Source organism: Phascolarctos cinereus, unplaced genomic scaffold (assembly GCF_003287225.1).
Source record: "Phascolarctos cinereus isolate Bilbo 61053 unplaced genomic scaffold, phaCin_HiC Scaffold_9;HRSCAF=440, whole genome shotgun sequence".
NCBI classification, from domain to species: domain Eukaryota; kingdom Metazoa; phylum Chordata; class Mammalia; order Diprotodontia; family Phascolarctidae; genus Phascolarctos; species Phascolarctos cinereus.
In genome coordinates, this window is record NW_027556402.1 from 40,318,451 (window position 1) to 40,336,789 (window position 18,339).

Sequence of the window (18,339 nt, forward strand, 5' to 3'; positions counted from 1 at the left end):
TTCCCTAATTTTCAGATTTCATAAAATTAATCTAAATTTCTGTTTTTACACGCTAGTAGACATGCACTGGTTTTTGAATTTAGAGAATCAGGCAGGATAGAGTCAGAGGATCTGAACTAAAATTCTTCTTTGCCATTAATCATCTGGGCAAATAGGGGCATATCACTTTTAGTAACTTACTGGGACTCAATTTCCTCATCTGAAAAATGAAAGGGTTGGACTAAATTAAAATGTCTTAAGCTGAAGCCCATGTAGGGGTCCATGGATAGATTCAAGGAGCCCACAATCTTGGCATGTATGTATACCAATATACATGTATATACATGTATGTATGTATACCAATATACAAATATATACATACACATATGCATATATATATATATATATATATATATATGTATATAAATATAGGAAGATCTGAGTTCAGATCCAGTTTCAGATACTTCCTAGCTGTGTAACCCTGGGCAAGTCACTTCACCCTGTTTGTCTAAGTGTCCTCATCTGTAAAATGAGCTAGAGAAGGAAATGGCAAAGCACTCCAGTATCTTTTCTAAGAAAACCCCAAAAAGCATCACGAAGAGTCTGACATGACTGAAAAACGAGTAAAACAACAAACAACAACATATACTATGTACAACAATATTTCAATACTAGAAAATACATCCAAACACACACACACACATACACACACACACATAAAAAAGATTAAGAAACACTGGAGAAGATGGTTGCTAAGGTCTGTTTTTAGTTCTAAATTTGTGATCCTATGATCTTGTGGCAATGGAATAAAGATATCTTCATTCATGTAGAAAGTTCAATGGGGGGACAGGCTCATAAACCAGGTTATGAGTTTTACCTTAGGATGTCTAGAAGAATTGCCAAGTGAAAAGTTGTTTTTATACCACATCACCTCAAAACTGTAAAAAATAAAAAAGACCAAAAAAACCCAACACCAAAATGAATGAAAAAAAAAACCAATTTATTAAGCACTTATCATTTGTGCTCATTACTATGCATACAAATGCAAAAGGGAAAAGGGGCTCTGAGTTCAAAGAACATGGCACCCATACAAGGGCCATGTCCAGGGAGAGATAGTTTGGTCTGAAAAGATCTAGGAATGGTGGAGTAAGCCAACGTACCCCTTCCAGGAGCAAGATGGAGTTAATCGGATTCTAGAGTTAGAGTTTATGGGAGGATGGGAGTAGAGGGGAAGGAGAGTATGTGCTCAGCAGCAAGAAGGCTGATGAGAACCTGGCAAGGGACTAAGGAGTAAAGGGGAGCACACATACCTGGGAGTCATCTGCAGAGGATAAAAGTGATACCAGAGGAGCTGGTAGGATGACTAAGATAGTTTGCAGACAAAGAAAACAGGAGAGAATAGTGAAGCCCTGGGGTATATTCACATTTAGGAGGTAGGACATATCTCTTGCCTGAAGTTGTGAGACTCAAATGATAGAATATTTGTAATTCACAATGTCTGGCAGATAAATTCTTATCATCATCATCATCATCATCATCATCATCATCATCATCATCATCATTTCATATAGTTGCCATCCTTATCTCCCTTTACTTTGATCCATTTTCTACACAGCTGCTAAAATCATCATCCTAAAGCGTGTTCTGCTTAGCAATCTTCTGTGGTTTCCTCAATTCAAACTCCTCTGCTTAAGGCCCTAAGTCATCTGTTTCTAATGAAATTTTATGTCATTTCTTCCCCCTAAAAAAAATTCCTGCTAAACTAGTTTTCATTGTTCTCTATAAACAACATTCCATCTTCTACCTCTATATCTTTGTTCAAGCTGTCTGTCATGCTTGGAATGTGCTTTCTCAAACCTTTCTCCTTGCCTTTCACTAAGCATTTAAAGAAAACTTTGGGGCAAATTTTATATCTTAACTCCTTGAGGGCAAAAACTAGTTTTATCTTGTCTTTATATCTCTAGTGCCTAGGACAGTGCCTGGCACACCGTAGGCACTTAATAAATGCTTGTTGAATGATTTCTGACGTGAACAAAAGAGAGGAAGCAAGACCAATGAATTGAATATGCAACTAATTTTTTTTTAAAAATTGATAAATAATAACCCTTAAAATTACAGACGAGAAATTCTGAAAATCAAAGAGGAAGTAAACAAAACTGAAAAGAAAATCACTATTGAAGTAAAAACTTTAAAAAAAAAACAGCAAAAAATGACAAGGGGAAAATTTACAAAAAATAGAGTAAATGAAGCAAAATTATCAGAAACTAATATAATCAATTTAATGACAGCAAAACTTAAATTCAGTGTATGAATATTTACAAAAAAATTAAAAAGCAAGTTAATGAAGCAGAAAATAAGGAATATGAACAATTTCAGTAAGAGAAATTGAACAAGTTACAAATGAAATTTGAAAATATGAAAAAATGTTCTCTGGTCCAGATGATTATATATGCCTATATATTCATATTTATCTAAGTATTTATCTATCTACATACATTCTCTCAGATAGTTTAAGAACAAATAATATCTATGTTTCATAAATTGTTGCCAAAATGGAGAAAGAAGGCATTTGAGTAAACTGTTTCTGAGATACATATTGCAAAATACCCAAACAACTGAAAATTAGTAAAGAAAACTGTAGACCAATATTAATAAAAAAATGTTCAATAAAATATTAGTAAGAAATCAAAATAATATATTATGACCAGGTTATATTTATACCTAAGATTCATGGGTAATTCAACATTAGGAAACCTATTAATAAACTAATTTATATGTATTTAAAATAAGAAAAAGCAAATAACCACATCATTTTATACAGAAAAAAATCCTTTAACAGAACCTAAGAAATCATAGAAATAAAGGCACTATTTCCAACTATATCCACATTTAGCTTTCTAAAATTAAAAGATAACATTATTAGAATAAGATTGACAGACTTGGTCATTGAATTGTTTACTATTGCTTAACTCTTCTTCCTTGTTATAATGTGAGGATGGAGAGGGTATTGAGTATTGACTGGTGTGTAAACAAAAAGCATAAATAAAACATTTAAAAATAAATGAAGCAGAATGAAATTTTAAAAGTTTTACCAGAAAGCATCTTCAAGAAAACATAATGTGCTAACCCACTGGCAAGGCTTTATTATTATTTTTTTAATAAAATTAGAGTAAAGTATTTTCTACGGAGAGAGACTACATTCCTAAGGATTCTGAATACATTTAGACATCAAAGCACAATACAATTATGAAAGAACCTTAAAACATTTAATGAGAAACCAAATTCATCTACTTGATGAGACGAGGTATGACACATATTGACTGTGAGATATTAGACAAATAATATACTTTTTCAGTATTCCAAGTAACTGTCTAAAACTGTAAGTGTTAGATGAGATGCTGATATCTTTTGGTCAAGCCAGTTTCCTCAATGTAAGTTCCTTAGACCAATGCAATTACAGATCTTCCCTTCTCTCTTCAAAAAAAAAATCTAAGTCCAAAAGAAGAAAATAACTTCTATTTCTCAAGAACAAGGAAAATCAAGATTTTTTTCCCATCCTCACATACTCTCAAAAATAAACTGAAGAAAACAAGAGTTCTACTTATTTGTTGCTGAGAGAGTTGAATTTAGTTCAACAGTTGGTGCCCTGAAGAGTTTGTCAGTCTGACATTCAGGTCCTAACCAGACACAGTCCTCCTTGGCTTTTGAAAGCTGACAGTGTCCCTGCTCAAGGTGATAAACCTCCAGGCACTGTATACATTTAGCTACTGGCATAGGGATAAATAAACACTGACAACTTGACAGTTCATCAGTAGAAAGACCACTCTTTGAGAACACTGTTAGAAACAAGGACTAAGTCATACTCTAGTTTATATACCGTTTCCCAGAAAGCGTACTTGATTAATAACAACATCCTGAAGTCTGGAAAAATTATGCAATGGACAGCTTTCTCTTTCTGGGTGTTTCAAAACATGTTACATGTGTTAATATATTTATTAGAAGAAACCACTCTATTTTCAAATGAACCCCCTCCATCTGCAAATATATAGAAGGTCTCAAAAAAGTAGACAAACTCTAAATACATACTTTAAGACAATCAAAGTTAATTAAAAACACAAAGTCCATTTAAAAATAAATACTATTATGAATTAAAATTAATTTAAAGATATATATTTAAAGTGATTTTAAAATTTTTATTCTTCTGAGAAAGGGCATCTTTATTAAAATAAAACGCATTACTATTGTTGGTTGGGCAAATCCAAGGTAGTAAGACTGCTTTATGTCACTAAGTAATTAGCTTAAAAGACTTCCCAACAAAAAGACTTACTTTTCATTTATGAGAAAACAATGCATCCCTATTACAATGTTATAATTATTTTTTAATTTCCTGAGTTTAAAAATCATTCTAACACTTGAAGCATTAAGTCAGTGTTATTACGACTGTATATTTGGAAGATAATGCTTCATCTTTCTTTAAGACTTATATAATTATAAAAGTTATTTCCCGCATTTTGACTAGTTACTATGTGTTGTTCATAAAGTTTGATTTTTCTGACATGACTTTGAAATAAATTTCTTTGATATAAATCAAAATCTAATAGAAATCTGTTTTTTTCTACTGTTTATCACCATTAAATATTCAGCTCTAGCATCCAAAGTTAGTTAGTAACCAACTCATCATATGTTGTAAGAGATCAATGTTCATACTTCCGTCTACTTGCCATAGTTATAAATTTGCATAGAATCAAAATAATTTTGATTTGCAAGGTAAATAGTTTTGTTTAATTAATTATGCTGACAAACTCTTCATTTTGGTTTCCCCACCTCCATGAAACAAAACTATTCAGTGCAATGGTACCAAAAATGCAGCGGTCAATCAAAAATTCCCTGGGAGGCTGTTACTCCCAAACTGCTAGGGACCTTATTCTTTGTGTTACTTGCTTTAATTTTGCCTAAGTATGTCTATATTTTACCTCTCAGCATTTTGAAGAAACAACTGCTTAGGAATGTTGATGGAAGTCTCATCTGTGCAATTAGAGATGTCTAGTTAAGAACTCTCTATACATCTTAAACTGCCTTGAATCAAGGGAAATCATATGTAAAGTATTTTTAAAAGCTTTGGAACACTTTATAAGCTTCAATTATTTCATTTCATGTCATTCGATTTTATTTTAATTTTGTACTTTCAATTACACACACACACACACACATATATATATATATATACACATACACACACACGTATCAAAACTACAGAAAAATTATTTTTCTTGGAGGAAGGAGTAACATTTCTCCTTGATAAAATCATTTAAAGAAACATCTTTTATTGGAAACCACTTTCCATTTTTTTGCATGAGACATATAGCATGGAATATAAGAAAGATTCAGTTCTTCCAGACTATTTTCTATTTGTTACATGACAAATACAGAAGCTAAAACCTATAATGTCACATTTTAGAATGAATTTTCACTCTCACTGTATGAAATTTGTCTGGAAAATCATTCTAGTCTTATACATCCTATAAAGTACAAACCAGAAGCAATACATTATAACAACAAAAAATACACCATTTTTTAAAAAGGACAGACTATGACATGAAAGATCTTTTCCACTAAGACAACTATCTCAACATATTTTAATCTGTACTATAAATAACTTGCATTTTAAATAAACTCTGTCATACCTTAGAACTTGTGGTAATAATCTAACAGCTTCCTTTTTCTCTCTCATACACCTCTATATAAACAACACAAGACTCTGCATCCATAGTGGATGCAAATAAATTAAACACAGCTGCAGTTAACATTAAGCAAAATCATACTTATCAGTGTCCAGCCTTACCTTACGGACACCTCTGCCAAGATCTTCTCCATAGTTGGTTCCAAGTATTTCAAAATGTACATTGGGATTGATCCCATTTTCTCCAAATTCTAAATCACCAGTCAATCCACTTACTCCTCCCTGAGGGATAGAAAACATTAGAGTGAAATGCCATAAATTTTTGAAAAATTAATATTTAAAGAATTTTCCAAGCTGCCCACCTGTGAAATAGCAAGGCCATTTAAAGAGCTAAACCGAATGGCTAGGTTTGGAGGGTTTTTTTTTAGTTTTAAAAATTAAGTTAATATGTTATTGATACTTTTTTGAGGAATTTGTAGTTGGTTAACCACAACCATGTTTACCTACATTTGAAAACTGATAATACATATATGTGCAGAACATTTACTTGAACTATGGAAACTGTTTATAAGTGATACTGAGTCATGTAAGCTTTATTATAGGAACTAAATATCACTGTTATGTTCCATTGATTCCCACATTCTTCCTACTCTTGGCCCAGTGATAACAATAACAGTAATAACATTTATATAATGTTCAAAGTTTGCAAAGTGCTTACAAATATTATTTTATACTTATAACAAGCCTAGAAGGTAAGTGCTATTGTTATCCTTGTCTTTCAAATGAGGAAACTTAAGTAGACAGAGGTAAAGTGACTTGTCCACGGTCACACAGTTGCTAAGTGTTTGGGTTCATATTTGACCACAGATCTTATTGACTCCAGGTTCAACGATCCATCCAATTTGCCACTTATAATTCTATCCTGTAACAAAATACAGTTAAGCAAAACACATATGCCATTGTTTGCTTCCTTTTGAATCTAGAATTCATCACATCTCAGCCAAGAGAAAGAAGATTGAACAGAACTCTGGCCTTGGAGTCAGGAGGACCTGAGTTCAAATCCAGCTTCAGACGCTTAACACTTCCTAGCTATGTGACCCTGGGCAAGTCACTTAACCCCAATTGCCTCACCAAAAAGTAAAAAAAAAATACATCTTTCAAGTCACTATTTGTCACTACGTTGATCACAGTTCTGATAGCTTTCAATGATGTTTGCTTTATTGTGGTTATTGTATAAATTGTTTTGCTGATTCTGTGCATTTCATTTTACAGATCTATAAACAGTGGGATTGGGCTTGTGAACAGTCTCTGCATTTCCAGCTTGAGAGAATCAGTCTTCTCCCAAACCTACAAAAAGATACCATCAAGAAATTGCCTTATAGGAAGAGGAAATGACAGATGAACCACCAGAGTGTCCCCTTGGTACCCTCACAACGTTAGAAGAAAGCTAGAAGGACCTCAGCACAAAATGCTGTGGATCTTGGGCTAGTCACATAAACTCTTTGGACTTCAGCTTCTCATATGCAGAATGAGGGCATTGGATTAGATGATTTATATGTTCACACACATATACATATATATGTATATATATATATATATATATATACATATATATGTATATGTGTGTGTGCATATATATTCAGCAATAAATTTATGATTCTGTGATTCATTTCTAAATATCCCCACAGCTTCATCTGTGTACTGCTTTTGCTGTTTGTCTCTCACTTCCAGGCCCCTGCACACCAACTTTTTTATTTTATGTTTTTGTTTCCCCCTCTCTTATGCCTTGGTGTTGAGGGGTTTTTTACAGCTACCACTACCTAATGGTGTTCCTTTTGGTCAATGAAACAAAGCAATCAAGCTTTTTTTTCCCTTCATTTTTCAGGTTAATGTTCTAAACTGTCAGGTGTCTGAGTGCTTGATAATGGGGGTGTGCAAAGGGAGGTACTCTAGTTCTATAATTACCCTGTCCTTGATATGCTTAGAATCCAGATTGTTATGGCACATGCACTTTTCACCATTATTTTCATTATAGTTTTCTTTTTTCTTTTTACTGCAGCCTTATCTGATAGTTTGAGTTACTCGCCATTAATTGATTCAGCACAATTATTGATTTTCATTAGAAGTTCAGCACAAAATTATTTTAGACGTGGCTATGCTAGGAGATGTGTTAAGGAATAGCTTCTTGGTACTTTATATTTATTTCCTACCAGTCTTTCTATGTCATCTGCAAAAATCTTCTTCTTTCCTTTTAATATTTTCATTAAGGATACATTTTAAATAATTTTCACATAGATTTTGTAGAGTTTAAAAAGTATGCAAAACAATAAGTAATCACTAGTGTTCTATCAAGTTTTAGAACAATGCTGTGCTTGGTTTTTTTTTTTTTGTTTCTGTTTTGTTTTTCCATTTATTTGAAACTCAGGGGCATAGTGGATAGATATAGGCCTTTGACCCCAAAAGATCTAAGTTCAAGTCTTCCTTCTGACACATATCAGCTATATTATGATATATATTAAATATATCATTTAATCTCTCGGTGCTTTCTTTAGGCAACAGGAATCTCACTAAGATGATAAGTTCCTGAGATGCGTTATTTAAAAGAATGTTCTTAGAGTTTCCTATAACCATGTACTTATAGGTCCAATCTCAGTCTATTGACATTTCTTATCTAACCCTTTTTAAAATTTTAAGAGACTTAGAGGAGCAATATTTTCAGTTTATCACTCTTGACTAAGCAAAAAAAAAAACATTTTTCTAGTCTCCCAAAAAACTCTTTCAATCCTGAAAAAGAAGTGAGTCATATCAAATAGTTATTTCATGTTGATACCTCCATAGTAAACCTATCTTTTAGGTATGCTAGTCAGAGTTGATTGACCTCGGCCCCACATATTAGCCATCTTGATGAATTCTGCTCCCTAACTCCCTTCAACGCTACCCTTGAGGTTGTTTTAATGAGATTTAATCTATAATTGAATCCTAGGGTTGTAGGATCTCAAAATGTGTTTTACATGAGCCCTGTGTCTTTGCTGGATCTTTATTGAGCAAACTTTATTAGATTTAATTAATCCAACCCAATTCATTGCTGAATCTTCATCTAGCAAACTCCAATGGATTAAATTAATCAATTGGATTTAACTAATATTTCTATATTAATGATTCTTAAATCTCCCTATGCTTCCCTAACCTCTCGCTGACCTCCAATCCTACATCTCCAGCTGCCTTTCAGACATCTCAAGCTGCATGTTGGGTAGACATCTTAAACTCAACATGTCCCCAGATTAACTCCTTATCTTTACCCCCTAAATCCTCCCTACTTCATACCTTCCCTCTTACTGTCAATGGTAGCATCATCCTCCCAGTCCTTCAGACTCACAATCTAAGAATTATCCTCAAATCTTCAGTGTCTCTCAAGCTCTATATCCAAGTTGTTGCCAAGGCCTGCCTGCCAGTCGTACCTTTTCAGCACCTTTCAAATTTATCTTTTGCCTCCTCTGATAATGCTACCACCTCATCTTTGGATTATTGCAATAGTCTACTGGTGGATTTGCCTACCTCAAGCCCTTCCCCACTCTAATACATCCTTAGTTTAGACACTAAAGTGATTATCCTAAAGTTCAGGCTTCGTCATGTCACTCTCCTACTTAATCAACTCCAGGGATTCCCTATAATTTCCAACAACAAATGCAAAATCTTCGATTTAGCATTAAAATTCTTTCGTAACGTGTCCTCTTCCTATCTTTCTAGTCTTTCACTCTACTTCTATCATGTACTCTTCAATCCAATGATACTAGCCTCTTTGCTATTCCATGATCCATACATCTCCATCTCCAGGCTCTGGACTTTCCCTCTGACTGTCTCTCATGCCTGGAATGTATTCCCTCTCATCTCCACTTACTGGCTTCCATGATTTCCCTTAAGCCTCAACTAAAATCCCATCTTCTACAAGAAGCCTTTCCCAATCTCTCTTAGTTCTTGAGCCTTCCTTCTCTTAATTATTTTCTATTTATCCTATATATATAGCTTGTTCATACATATTTCTTTGCTGGTTTTCTCTTCCATTAGACTGTGAAGTCCTTGAGGACATGGACTGTCTCTTGCCTCTTTTTGAACCCCTACTACTTTACTTAGTTCCTGGCACATAATAAGAACTAACTCAGTGTTTATTAACTGAGTGACTGACTTCATCTTCCCAACAAAAGCTTTGTTCATTCCTGACTATAAATGCTTAAGAATCAGAACACATATGGCAATGTATAAATAAGACTAAAAGGATGTAATTTTCTTTTCTATAGGATGTTGACCATACATAACATTTTAAAGCACAAAGAGATATTTTAAATATTTTAATTCCATCCCTTTCTTTGTTTTACAAATGAAGATACCAAGGCCCATGAAGGTTAAATGACTTAAATCATATAACTATTTCATGGCAGAGATGGGATAAGAATTCAGTTCCCTTGCCTGTGATCTTTGCATCTTACAATACTGCCTCTCCTGCTTGTTTTAGTCCCAAACTAAGTAGATGTGACTGAAAAGATGCTTAGGGAAAAGATACATGTAATAACATGGTGTAAGTTTTCACCAGCTTATGTGGCTTAAGCACAGTCCCACTTTAATTTGTTCTGTGATGGTTCCTAGGGAATCTATATTCCTTAGTTCTTGTAATATTATTATCTTTTATTTCCCCTCTTTGGGATAACTTTACTGGGGAGAAAAAAGCTCATTAAGGCTTGAGACTTTATTTTAAAATTGCAATGCTTGCTTTCGAAATTAATTAGAAATTTCCAATCTCCAGCTTTTGCCCTATAGGACAGATGTTTCCTTCCCTCAACAGATGGCAATTTAGGTCATACTTTAATATGTTCAGTTTATTGGCATCAACCCTATTTTGGTCTTTTCACAAGGTTTATCACGTTGTCCATTTTCTCCACACTAAAGTATGCCACTCTCAGAATTCTGGCCTGGGTTCAATCCACCCTGAATTTTAGTCACATTACAAAATAGCTCAGTTTCTGATTTTATTTTGGTCAGTATGATCTATTTCAACTATCTATGCTAATAACTCTGAAATCTACACAATCCAAGCTCCCACCCATGTTCCAAGCTTGTATTTTTTACTCTCTAAAGGATATTTTCATGAGGCTGTTGCATGGTAACATAAAACCTAACATTTTAAATATCAAATTTATAATTCCCTTTATGCTCTTTCCTTTTCCCAAATTGTACATTTTCCATCATGGAACTTCTATCATTTTTGTCTTGTTGGTGTGAAACCTCAAAGCTTGACTTTTGCTTCTCCTTGACTCCTCATACCCAATCAATCCTCCAGATGTGTGAAGTCTTTTTTCTTCAATATTTCTTGGAATGCTCCCTTTTTATAGATATTTATTGTTGCCACTTTGAGCCCTGCCCCTTCTTACAACAAATTTCTGCAGTTTTCTCCTATCTGGACTTTTTTCCTTTTCCAATCATCCTATAATTGCTATCAGAATAAATTTAGATATTGACTAACAATTAATACTACTCATAACTTGAAGAGTTCCAGAAATAGAAGGGTACAAAGAATAGACATGCATCAAAGGTAGAACATGTCAGGCCAACATTAGTCATGACGAAGGAGGACTGTGGAGTGAGCAGGGAAAAGTCCCCTGGTTATAGTAGGGAGATGTTGGAAACAAACAATCATGATCAGAAGTTGGGGGAACAGAACCATTGGTAGATACTTGCTACTAGGCAAGGAAAAATACTCACAGATGGTGAATTGAGCCAGTAAGGGAGTACAGGGGCAAAATAAAAGATTCTCTCCCACCCAAGGGACTAGACAAGAGAAAAAAAAAGGCTTTTGCCAAATACAAATTCTTTTTGATGGCTTTCCTAAACACACTTGACACACAATAAGTATTCCATGTATGGAATATCTTGATTTGTTAGGGTTGGTCCTCTTACATTGGGTTCAACATATTCATATTCATTTATCTATTATTCTTTTCTAACAGAAATACTGTATCAGAGCAGGTTGGGGAATAATTGGAAGGCTGATTATAAACCAGTTCTGCTGATTATCTGCAATCGTTTCTATTCTACTTATTCATGGAGGGCCAAGATTCCAATATCTAAGAATCTGAATATTAACACTGAATCTTCTGTGCTTAAAAGATTCCATTGACTTCCCAAGGTATTTCTTCATCAAGTTTCTATGAAGTGACAGTCTAATTTTTAGGGCTTTTTTTCTAGGCCAAATCATGCTTAACCAAATTTATAGAAATATTGAACATGATAAAGAATCTTTAGTATCTTTTATACTCTACCCAGCTGCCAAAGCAAACATCTTAAACTGCAGGTCTAACCATATCACACACATACCCCTATTGCCTCAGTGAAATACAGTGGCTTCCTGTTACCTCCAGGATCTAATATAAACTTCTCTATTTCACTGTGAAAGCTCTCCCCAGTATGGCCCTTTTCTACCTTCCCAATCTTCTTACATTCTACTCCACTGCAAAGACTCTACTCTTTTCACTGGCTGTCCTCAAGACATGAAATCATCTTCCTTCTCACTTTGCCTCCTGGCTTTTCTGGCTTCTTCAAGTCACAGTTCACATCCAGAGCGCATCCCTTCAGAGAGAGCATCCAACTGTTCCTGTCTATCTTATTTGCTTCTTTTCTTCCCCCTTAGACCGTGAGCTCCTTGAGAGCAACAACTGTCTTTGGTGATTTTTTAGTATCTTCAGATCTCAGCACAGTTCTTGACACATAGTAGGTGCTGAATAAATGTTTGTTGACCGACCAATTTCATTTCATACATGAGGAAACAAGATAAGATAAGTAAGAGAAGTAAGGCTACATAGGAGGATAAGAGCTCTCTCCAAGTGCTGACTCTTTTACAACTTCCCAAATCCTGCCCCTGACACTCTCACTGTTACCCCTGGGCAAGTCACTTAACTTGTTCCAGCCTCAGTTTCCTCATTTTTAAAATGTAATAACAACAACTAACTTATAGGGTTGTGTTAAGGATAGACTGAAATAATGTCTGCAAAGAGCTTTGCAAACCTGAAAGTTCATACAAATAACAGCTACTGGTAGCTATTATTATTAAGATAGTCTCTAGGGGCAGCTAGGTGGCACAGTGGATAGAGCACTGGCTCTGAAGTCAGGAGAACCTGTCAAGTTCAAATCCAACCTCAGACCAGACACTTGACACTTAATAGCTGTGTGACCCTGGGCAAGTCACTTAACCCCAATTGCCTAAAAAATAAAAGATAGCCTCTTCTCATCGCCTTACCATTCCCATGTAAACCATACACACACAGTATCAAGTAGTGGTACAGTGGATAGAATGCCAGGCCTAGGGTTAGGAATAATCATCTTCCTAAGTTCTAAGCTCAAATCTGTCCTCAAACATCTACTAATTGTGTTGGGCAACTCACTTAACCCTGCTTGCCTCAGTTTCCTCACCTGTAAAATGAGTTGGAGAAGAAAATAGCAAACCATTCCAGTATCCCTGCTAAGAAAACCTTAAGTGGGGTCATGACTAGTCAGACAGGACTGAATCACACATATACACACACACACACACACACACACACACACACACACAACACACACACCCGTTTTTTCCCCTCCTCCTCTATCCATTTGCAATTTAAAGTCTGTTTGATCAGATTTATAAGATACCAAAAAAAATATCAAACCTTCTTAGGTCACTGGCCAGGAGCCTGTACTTCCTATATTTTAAGATATGCACTAAAAATCTAAATACTGTTCTCAGGCAATACCTTTTGGACTCACTGTTGAATTCCAAAATCTGATTTCTATTTTGAAGGCCTGCCTTCATTTGATAGCAATGATGAAAACTCATGATTTCTGTCCCTAAGGTCTTATGTTTTGAGACCATGACTTCATAATCTTTAGGGTTTTCTAGATTCTTTCTAATATCATTGGAAACCACATGGATGACTAAAAAGAGTGGGTAGGGAGCAGTCTCATGTTGGAAAAAATTTTATGAGATCTCTTTCATTTCCTAAAGACATACTTGAGAGATAACTTGTCTTTCACTGCATTTTATAAGGTTGAAGAAAGAGGAGAAGAAAGAAGAGAAGGAGGAGTAAGAAGAATTGTGAAAGGTTTGGGAATTATGAAGGCCTTTTTTAAGAAGACTGATTTTTTTTTTTGGTGAAATTGGAAGGATTTGGGAAGGTGAAGCAGAAAAAGAAGGGTGGGATCCAATCAAGGAGGACTGAAGGTGAAGGAGGAAAAGAGGAGGGGGAGAGATGGAAGGGGTTAAAAAGGAATTCTAGGACTGAAGGAGGGAGTGTTAAAACTTGAAGGGAATGAGATCAAATTTGTAATGGCCTCAATAGAGTGTGCAGAGGCTGCAGTTTCCGTAAGATCAGGTGATGATTATCTTTGTGTGTAAGGCTAGCTGATCTCCTTCCTAGAAGAAAATTTAAATGGTTTCCATGAATACCTCACCACTTCCTGTAGAAAATAAAATGCTCCTTAAAAATAAAAAGAAGGGTGGAGCCAAGATCACAGAGAAAAGGCAGCCACTTGCCTGAGCTCTTCCCAAAAATCCCACTGAACACCTTTAAATAATGCCACCAAGCAATTCCTGGAGGATAAGAACCACAAAAGAATGGGTGAAATAATTTTCAAGTCAAAGACAACTTAGATTGAAGGTCAGCAGGAAAGGTCTGTCACACTGGGGTGAGAGGGAAGCACCGTCCACAAGCCACAGCCCCAGTAAACCAGGAGTAGGCCTTGGAAGCCACGGAATCAGCAGCTACAGGAGCTGCTTCCAGAACTCTCAGCCCACATTTGGTAAGAGGGTTGAACAATTGTCAGAAGGAGATTACAGGGCACTTTGCTGGCACTGTGGGCAGGGCTCTGTTGCTTTGCCTGTACTCAGATCTGTGCTGCAGTCCTGGGAGGCAGTCCCAGGGCAAGGAGGAGTACTAGCATATCAGAGCTTGCAGTTGCAGAGAAGTAGGAATCCTTGTCACAGTTCCAGGGCAGAAAAGAGTGCTTGTGGTCACTCACCGACCAGAGCACAGTCCAGGAGAGTAGTAAATACACCTTTATACCATCTTGGAAGCACTGAAAACTTACAGGTCCCTAGAAGTATCTCTGAAAACAGCTGCACAAAACCCATGAAGCTTGGGGTAGTGTGCCCTCTAACCTGGAAGCACAGCTCTACTTTAACAACAACAACAAAAAAAGGTCAAGAAATAGGCTAAGAAAATAAGCAACCAACAGGGAAAAAACATTCTGATCATAGGAAGTTATTATGGTGACAGTGAAGGTCAAAACACACAATCAGAAGAAGATAAAGTCAAAGCTCCAACATCCAAAGTCCCCAAGAAAACTATGAATTGGTCTCAGGCCATGGAAGATCTCACAAAGGATTTTGAAAATCAAGTAAGAGAGGTAGAGAAAAAATTAAGAAGAGAAATAAGAGTGACACAGAAAATCATGAAAAACAAGTCAACAGCTTGGTAAAGGAGGCACATGCGCGCACACACACGCACACACACACACACACACACACACACACACACACACGCACACACACACACACACACACACTGAAGAAGACCACACCTTAAAAATAGAGTAGGCCAAATGGTAAAAGAGGTACAAAAACTAGTAAGGAGAAGAATGCCTTCAAAAAACAGAATTGGCAAAATAAAAAAGAGGCACAAAAATTCACTGAAGGAACAACAACAACAAAAAGACTACTTTAAAAAGTAGAGTTGGCCAAATGGAAAAGGAGGTATGAAAGCTCACTGAAGAAAATAATTCCTTAAAATTTAGTATTGAGCAAATGACTTAATGAGAAATCAAACAATAAATCAAAACCAAAAGAATAAAAAAAAAAGAAGACAATGTGAAATATCTCATTGGAAAAACAACTGACTTGGAAAAGAGATCTAGGAGAAAAAACTTTTTTAAAAAATATTGGACTACCTGTAAGCCATGATCAAAAAAGAAAAAAAAAAGCCTAGACATCATCTTCCAAGAAATTATCAAGGAAAATTTCCCTGATATTCTAGAACCAGAAGGTAAAATAGAAATAAAAAGAATCCACCAAACACCTCCTGAAAGAGATCCCAAAATGAAAACCCCCAGAAATACTATAGCCAAATTTCGGAGCTCCCAGGTCAAGGAGCAAATATTGCAAGTGACCAGGGAGAAACAATTTAAGCAATGTAGAGCCACAGTCAAGATAGCACAAGATTAAGCAGCTCTGCAATAAAGGAATTAAGGGCTTGGAATATAATATTCCAGAGGGCAAAGAAAGTAGGATTACAACCAAGAATCACCTACCCAGAAAAACTGAGTATAATCCTTCAGGGGAGAAATGGACATTCAATGAAACAGAGGACTTACAAGACTGGAGCTGAATAGAAAATTGGATTTTTAAATACAAGACTCAAGAGAAGCATAAAAAGGTAAACAGGAAAGGGAAATCATAAGATACTTAAAAACGTTTATCTGCTTACATTCCTACATGGGAAGATGATACTTGTAACTCATAAGAACTTTCTCATTATTAGGGCAGTTGGAAGGAGTATATATAGACAGAGGGCACAGAAGTGAGTTGAGTATGATGGGATGATATCTAAAAACATAAACTAAGCAGTGAGAGACAAACATGCTGGGAAGAAGGAAAAGGGAGAGGTATAACAGAATAAATTATCTCAGATAAAAGAGGCAAGAAAAAGCTTTTATAGTGGAAGGGAAGGGGAGGGAAGGGAAATAAGTGAATCTTACTGTCATTAGAATTGGCTCAAAGAGGGAATAAGATACACACTTAATAAGGTATAGAAATCTATCTTACCCCATGAGAAAGTAGGAAGGGAAGGGAATAAGAGAAGATGGAGTGATAGAAGGGAGGGCAGATTGGGGGAGGGGGTAGTCAGAAGCAAAACGCTTTTGAGGCAAGACAGGGTGAAAGGAGAAAGAGAACAGAATAAAAGTTGGGATTGGCTAGTAGGAAATATAGTTAGCAGCAGTAACTGTGAAAAAGTTTTGAATCAAGTATCTCTGTTAAATGCTTCATTTCTCAAACATATAGAAAACTGAGTCAAATTTATAAAAATAAGCCATTCCCCAATTGTTATATGATCAATAGATAGGAACAGTTTTCAGATGAAGAAATCAAAGCTATCTATACCCACGTGAAAAAATGCTCTGATTCGCTATTAATTAGAGAAATGCACATTAAAACATTCTGAGGTACTACCTCATACCAATTAGATTAGCTAATAGGACAGAAAAGGAAAATGACCAAGGGTGGAACGAATGTGAGAAAAAAAATGAGATATTAATACATTGTTGGTGGAGTTGTGAATTGATTCAACCATTGTGTAGAGCAATTTGGAACTATGCCCAAAGGGCTATAAAACTATGCACACAACCCTGTGACTTATCTATACCACTACTAGGTCTATATCCCAAAAGAGATTTTTTAAAATAGAGAAAATGACCTGTATGTACACAAATATTTATAACAGTTTTTTAATGGTAGCAAAGAATTGGAAATTGAGGGGATGCCCATAAATTGTAGAATGGCTGAACAAATTGTGGGATGTGATTATAATGAAATACTATTGTGCTATAAGAAATGATGAGCAGGATGCTCTCAGAAAAACTTGGAAAGACTTACAAGAACTGATGCAAAGTGAAATGTACAAAGTATCAGAAATATTGTCAGATGATCAGCTGTGAATGACTTAGCTATTATCAGCAATACATGATCCAAGACAACCCTGAAGGACTTAAGATGAAAGATGCTATCCATCCTCAGATGGTGTCTGAATATAGATTGAAGCAGACTTTTTTTTAACTTTATTTTTCTTGAGGGCTTTTTTTGTTCTATGTTTCTTTCACAATATGACCAATGTGGAAATGTTTTGTGTGACCACACAGGTATAACCTGTATCAAAATGTTTGCTTTCTCAATGAAGGGGAGTGGAGAGGGAGGAAAGGAGGGAATTTAGAACTCAAGGTTTTAAAAATGAATGTTAAAAATTGTTTTTACATGTATGCTAAATAAAAAATAATTGAAACAAAAAGTAAGTATCTGAAGAGGCGGTAGGGCACTGTAACCTATATTAGCAGCAGCAGCATGTTGTAGGTAGGTGGTGGGGGAAGGATTAGAAAAATGTCACCCAGAGAAAGGATCATTTAACCTGTGGGGCCAAGGCAGAGAAATCAGGGTCTTTTCCATGGGAGGCAGCTGGATCCTCAAAGGAGGAAGTGGCTGCTTATTCAAAAAGGAATGAGAATATGGATCCAAAGGGGCTGTCAGGTGAGATCTACCAGTAAGGAAGAGAGGCAGAGAGCTGATTACTTCCTTCCTGACTGTGAATTTTCCTCTCTTCATGACTTCTTTTCTTGCTCTTTTTTTTCCTTCTTCTCCTGGGGTCATTCTTTCACTTCTGTTCTTTCTCCTCTTCTAGTCTTTCTATTCTTTGAACTCTAAACATTGACTTCTTACTTTTCCTCAAGTTTTTCTAAATTTCCCATTCTCTAGATCAAACTCTGGCCTTTTTCACAATTCTCAAAAGTCCTTCACAATTCCTCCTTATTCATCTTAGGGTCTTTTCCTTCCTGCTTTGCTCACTCATAATCTTCTCCCACTAAAAACCAGTAGAAAAAATCTATATCTTGCC

At 35.6% G+C, this 18,339-nt stretch overlaps 1 protein-coding gene across 2 annotated transcripts in view; it reads right to left on the bottom strand.

The window, feature by feature from the left end:
• The window catches only part of GRID2 (glutamate ionotropic receptor delta type subunit 2), a 1,695,829-nt gene that overhangs the window by 599,159 nt on the left and 1,078,331 nt on the right, over positions 1–18,339 (bottom strand). For both annotated transcript variants that reach the window (XM_021008407.2, XM_021008405.2), the window contains exon 8: positions 5,822–5,941. In XM_021008407.2, the coding sequence (XP_020864066.1) occupies positions 5,822–5,941 (120 nt within the window). The remainder of the gene's footprint in view (positions 1–5,821; positions 5,942–18,339) is intronic.